Raw genomic sequence first — 5,479 nt, 5'->3', positions numbered from 1 at the left:
AAGTACTCATGATAATCCTGCTGATATGATGATAAAGCCAGTTCCTACCAATAAATTTGAGCTTTGCTCAGGCTTAGTTGGTATTTCTCACTAGTCCTATGGACTTTGACGCACAAGGTGTTTATGTTGATTTGGATGGAGTTATTCACTTTCTTCGACTACAAGAGGGAATTTGGATCAAGGTGGAGATTGTTAAATTATGATCTAAATTCTAGTACCGTATTGGACTAGACGTAGCACATACGGTGTGGGCCTTTTGCATTGGCGTCGACGCGTACGAGTCCAACTCGTTTACTTGTCCTCTAAGGACTCTCATGTATTGCCCTCTTATATACCCCATGTAGTCGCACCTCAGACGGCTTGTTGTCTCGTGCTTGTAATACTTCTTCATTATAATGATTGCGCCTTCGTGCGTCCGTGGTTTTCTCCCGCAAGGGTTTCCACGTAAAAATCCGTGTCTCTATGTCTCATTTATTTCTCGTTATTATCTAACAGAGGGTATAAATAATTTTCTCTATAAACTTTGTTAAAGTTTATGAAAGCCTTCCAGTTGCTAAAATCAATGCACATTATATTACATGGCTGTTCGAGTATATGTTTTTTTTTTTACTAAAAGTATGCCCCAATTTAATTGTTGCAACTGCTATGATGCAGCGTACATACACACTCTCTCTGTTCACACATAATGCAAGTACAAAATATTTCTACATTAAAACATACGGGCTTTCATTTGAAAAAAAAAACACAAACACTAGCTTTTGATTTAGATCTTTCCTCGACGGATAATTCATCTAAAACTAATCTTTAAATGTCCATAACAACTCCCCTCAAAAAAAAAATGTCCATAACAACTTCGGAAAAGATCTCATCCACTCTACCGGCCTTGTACACGCCATTGCCCATGATGCCCCGGCAGGCGGCATCATGGCACATTCCAGAACGGAACGGGGACAAAACGCAACAACGAAAAGCTGTTGACGGAACGGAATACGCCGAGTCGGTCTCCGAGAACATATACCCGTCCTTTCCTCGGGCAAACAAGCATCTTCGATCGTGTTGCTGCCTCGCCCTCGGTTTGCATGTTTCCTTCCTGTAGCTTCCACTGCACGCCCGCCCGGCTCTTCGTCCCACCTCTTCTTCCCCAACTCACCTCTCCAGCTCTCCTCTCCTTTAAAAGCTCCCTCCCGAGATTTCACCTCACACCACAACACGACCCTCGCTTCCCAATCCTTGCTTGCTCCCCCCTTCTTGCTTAAGTGAAATTATAAACTGATCGACCGATCCTATCCATATCTCCAGTCCAAGCTCGATCGTTTCTTCAATCCGAAGAAACTCCCGGGAACAGGAAAGATCCAGGAGAAACGATCAGTCGATCAGCACATCTCCTAAGCTAAAGAAGCCGCCCGAGCGAGCTCCCTATCCTATCCACCCATCGCCATGGCCGGTCAGTGCTCTGTCCTTGCCCGTGCACACCACCAGCAGTGTCGTCGGTCACCCAGAAACTAGAGAGCAGGGGAGAGAGAAGAAACTCTTGCGCCGCCGAACTCTTTTGGGCTGTTTCTTTGGGCTAGCGAGAATGCGGCAGCTGTCGTCGCTGCTGCAGGGACTGGCCCGGTCGATGGCTGGAAAAGAGAGGAAGGAGGAGGATCCGCAGGGGACGGTGCTGCGGACGTCGGGGACGCTGCGGGGCGAGGGCTCCGGGACCTTGGCCGCCGTGTGGTCTCGCCGCGGCGAGAAGGGCACCAACCAGGACTGCTCCGTCGTCTGGGAGGTGAGTTCCTTCCATCCATCCATCCATCGCCTCTGCTCTGCTCTGCTTCGTAATCCTGTCGCTACATGTTGATGCTCTGTTCCACGTGAAATTCTATGCTCATGGTCGTGGCAATCATTGGCGCCATATGCGTAGTAGTATCTTGTGGAGCTCAGCACCCAACGCGGAGTTCTTTTGGTGAATCTTTTCATCAAGAGTTTAAACAGGAACCAGTTTTGTTCCAGCGTTTCAAACAGATTGTGTGCTGTTCTTTTCTTTGCAAGCGAAGAAGATATTGTGCATGTTGTCATGGTTCGTTGGCCCTGTCCCATCGACCCATCCCTGCCGTAGGAAATAGTCCAAAAGAGTAGGCAGTTCTTGGGACTAGTCGCTGGCTTGTTCTCGTTTCTGACCACAGAATAAATCAAACGGCTTCCTAAAATATGGGGTTCGAACCTCTCCCCGCCGTGTGCCTAATCATTTTTTTCCTTCTAATTTCTCTTTGTTTTTGCGAGGTGTTTTAGTCCGCCTTGTACTCTTCAGTACAGAGTTTTTCTTGTTACTGCGGGAAGTCTTCAATACAACTTAGACTCAGTCTATCTTTGCGCCGTATTATGCTGAATTTAGTTTGTAATATGCCAGAAAAAAGAATATACACGCCAACAAAGATAAGTTTCTTCCAGAAAAAAACATTTTGTCACGTGCTAGAAAAAGTACAGAAACATAGATATGTTTCTTTTATGAACCGAAACCGTAGAACAATTGATTATATAACAAATGCACAAATACAAAGCTAAAAATAGAAAAGTATGTATTTTGTAAGAAACATACATAGATATGTTTTTATAAAATACTTCCTCCGTTCCAAAATAAGTGTCTTGAGCTTAGTACAAATTTGTACTAGAACTAGTACAAAGTTGAGAACCTTATTTTGGGACTGAGGGAGTACATAGAAAGAAACGGGTAAAATTTTGTTTTATATACTTACAATCTAACGAGCAATGCCAAACGGAGTAGTGATGTTGGCCCTTAATTAAGCAGGCTCACTGATGTAAGTAGTGATACGTGGCTTATCTAGGCATAGGTTTTGTAGCATGTTGTTCACGTTGTCCTTGGATATGGCGCTTGCTTTTGGCTTCTACAGTACTCCATGCCAAAAGGGCATCTTACTACGCGTCTTGGTTTGTTGGAGAAAAAACGGTGTTCGGTTTCTTGGTTTTCTGAATCCAATGTGGCTTGTTGAAATGGAGGCTGACTGCGATGGCAGAAAGGGGTATGGTACGTTACCTACAGTCCTAAACTGCACTGCCGAATGAATACAGGTTGCAAGAGGAAAAAAATAAAAATCGCATTAGGCCAGGCCAACCAAAAGTGTGATTCGATGTAAATGTCAATATGCCAACAAATGAAAATACTCCTCGACTAGTCAAACTGAAATATACACTACTTTTCTTCAGGGATTCGGATGCCAGGAGGACACTATCTTCTGCGGCATCTTCGACGGCCACGGCCAGTGGGGCCACTACGTCTCCAAGGCCGTCCGGGACTCGCTGCCGCCGTCGTTGCTGTGCCGCTGGCAGGAGGCCGTCACGCTGGCGTCGCTCGTCGACGGCGAGAAGAAGCTCGGCCACTGCCAGTTCGACCTCTGGAAGCAGTCCTACCTGGCCGCCGCCGCTGCCGTGGACGAAGAGCTCCGCCGCAGCCGCCGTCTCGACGCCGTCAACAGTGGCTCCACGGCGCTGTCCGTCGTCAAGAAGGGTGACACGATGGTGATCGCGAACGTGGGCGACTCGCGAGCCGTTCTTGGCACCACGTCGGACGACGGCAGCATCGCCGCCATCCAGCTCACCGTCGACTTCAAACCCAACCTGCTTCGTAAGTACGCTGCTGCACATTCAGGATGCTTGATGAGAAGGCCGTTGCTCACTCGCAGCCAAATCTGATTTTGCAGAGGAGAAGGCGCGCATCTTGCAGTGCAAGGGCCGCGTGCACTGCCACGAGGACGAGCCCGGCGTGCACCGGGTGTGGCTGCCCGACCGGGAGGCGCCGGGGCTCGCCATGTCGCGTGCGTTCGGCGACTACTGCGTCAAGGACTACGGCGTGATCTCGGCGCCGGAGGTGACGCAGAGGAGGATCACCGCCCGGGACCAGTTCGTCATCCTGGCCACCGACGGGGTAAGCGACAAATTCTTGCTCTCGATAATATCATATTTATGCGCTCTACTGCATCATCTGATGGACGTGGAAAACTGGTGGCAGGTTTGGGACGTGGTCTCCAACGGCGAGGCGGTGCAGATCGTGGCTGACACGCCGGAGAGGGAGAAGGCGGCGAAGCGTCTGGTCCAGTGCGCCGTCCGCGCCTGGAGGCGCAAGCGGCGGGGCTACGCCGTCGACGACTGCTCGGCGATCTGCCTCTTCCTCCACCACTCGCCGCCATCGTAGACGGACAGCATCGTCCCCGCATTGCCCTGTGGACCAGGAAGAGAGAGATGCCCGTCCTTCTCTTGGTAGAGTGAGTGCAGACGTCGCGGTCAGAGATCGAATGATAACTGCAGGTCATGAGATGAGAGCGTGCGGTAGTTCGGCTGGTGATCGGGACGCCTGGACGGTGGGCGAAAGTAACTGCTGCCGGTGGTGGATGACCGAAAGATGAGGACGATATGCTCCGATTGTCACCCCGAGACAGCTGCTGCGATCTGAACGGTGGCCCAGAAAAATATCTGACCGAGGCATCTTACAGCGAATGCCATGCATGCCCATGATTGATCGCCCGGGATCTGGGAAATGGGAACGGAAGGATAGGCACGTATGGGCGTGTATGGCGTGCAGGTGCAACACGTTACGGCCGTGTCCACGCATTTGGACTGCGCATGCACAGGTGGCCGGACAGAACGTGATCGACATCCGATCGCGTGCATGTGGCGCGCACCTGCATGCACATGTATTCTCCAAAGTACCCCTCTTCCCTGTGCTCATCACGAAGAAAATAAAAAATAAAAAGGGCTTAATTACATGACACATCCCCGTGCTTATCATGTCAGATGTACTACTACTATGCGAACCAACATGTGGTTGAGATGGTTAGGTAGACAGTAGTATCCCCATCCCATCAGGGTTCAAATCATGGTACTCGCATTATTCCGGGATTTATTTCATGATTTTCGGCGATGCACTTTGAGTGGGAGGAGATGTTTGTTTCTCAGATAATTACCAAGTCAGGGGTCGGTTGTTTCGAAAAACCCAAAACGCCGAGTACTTATCAATTGATCACAATTATGGCGGGTGGGCCCGATGCGTAAGAGCTCTAATTGTTTGACCGTTAGGAGTAGGGTTTTACCTCCATTAAGAGGGCCCGAACCTGGGTAAACAATGTGTCCTTTTGATCATAGTTATCATCGATCCTCAGTCATATAGCTTGCGCCCCCCTACTCGAGATCTGCCGTTTTTGACACCGACATTGGTGGTTTCATTGAGAGCTCCGCTGTATCATCGACAGAAGGGTTGATGGCTCACCTCTTCATCAACAATGATGTCGTGTCTAGGGAAACCTTGACAGGTCTTTGTGTTCGGTGGCTTCGTGCTTCGCGCCAACTCGATCAGCCGCCTCGAGCAGGTCGACAGTTACGCCCCTGGCCACCAAATTAGGTTTGAAAACCTGAACTACATCGCTGGCATCCGCGGAGATCTAATCTTCGAGGGGTTCGCGGCCTCGGTTGCCGCCCTGTGCCC

The 5,479-nt window shown here is 49.8% G+C and overlaps 1 protein-coding gene across 1 annotated transcript; it reads left to right on the top strand.

Annotated features, from left to right (window-relative positions):
- Window positions 1-1,439: 1,439 nt before the first annotated feature.
- LOC119340486 (probable protein phosphatase 2C 48) lies at window positions 1,440-4,885 on the top strand. The gene is made up of 4 exons (XM_037612409.1): window positions 1,440-1,771; window positions 3,208-3,625; window positions 3,702-3,925; window positions 4,010-4,885. Exons 1-4 carry the CDS (start codon window positions 1,577-1,579, stop codon window positions 4,190-4,192), a joined length of 1,020 nt encoding a protein of 339 aa, XP_037468306.1. The 5' UTR covers window positions 1,440-1,576; the 3' UTR covers window positions 4,193-4,885.
- The last annotated feature ends 594 nt before the right edge of the window (window positions 4,886-5,479 follow it).

This window comes from Triticum dicoccoides, chromosome 1B (assembly GCF_002162155.2).
Source record: "Triticum dicoccoides isolate Atlit2015 ecotype Zavitan chromosome 1B, WEW_v2.0, whole genome shotgun sequence".
NCBI classification, from domain to species: domain Eukaryota; kingdom Viridiplantae; phylum Streptophyta; class Magnoliopsida; order Poales; family Poaceae; genus Triticum; species Triticum dicoccoides.
Note: the sequence above shows the minus strand (reverse complement) of the source record. Positions and strands in the feature narration are given on the sequence as shown.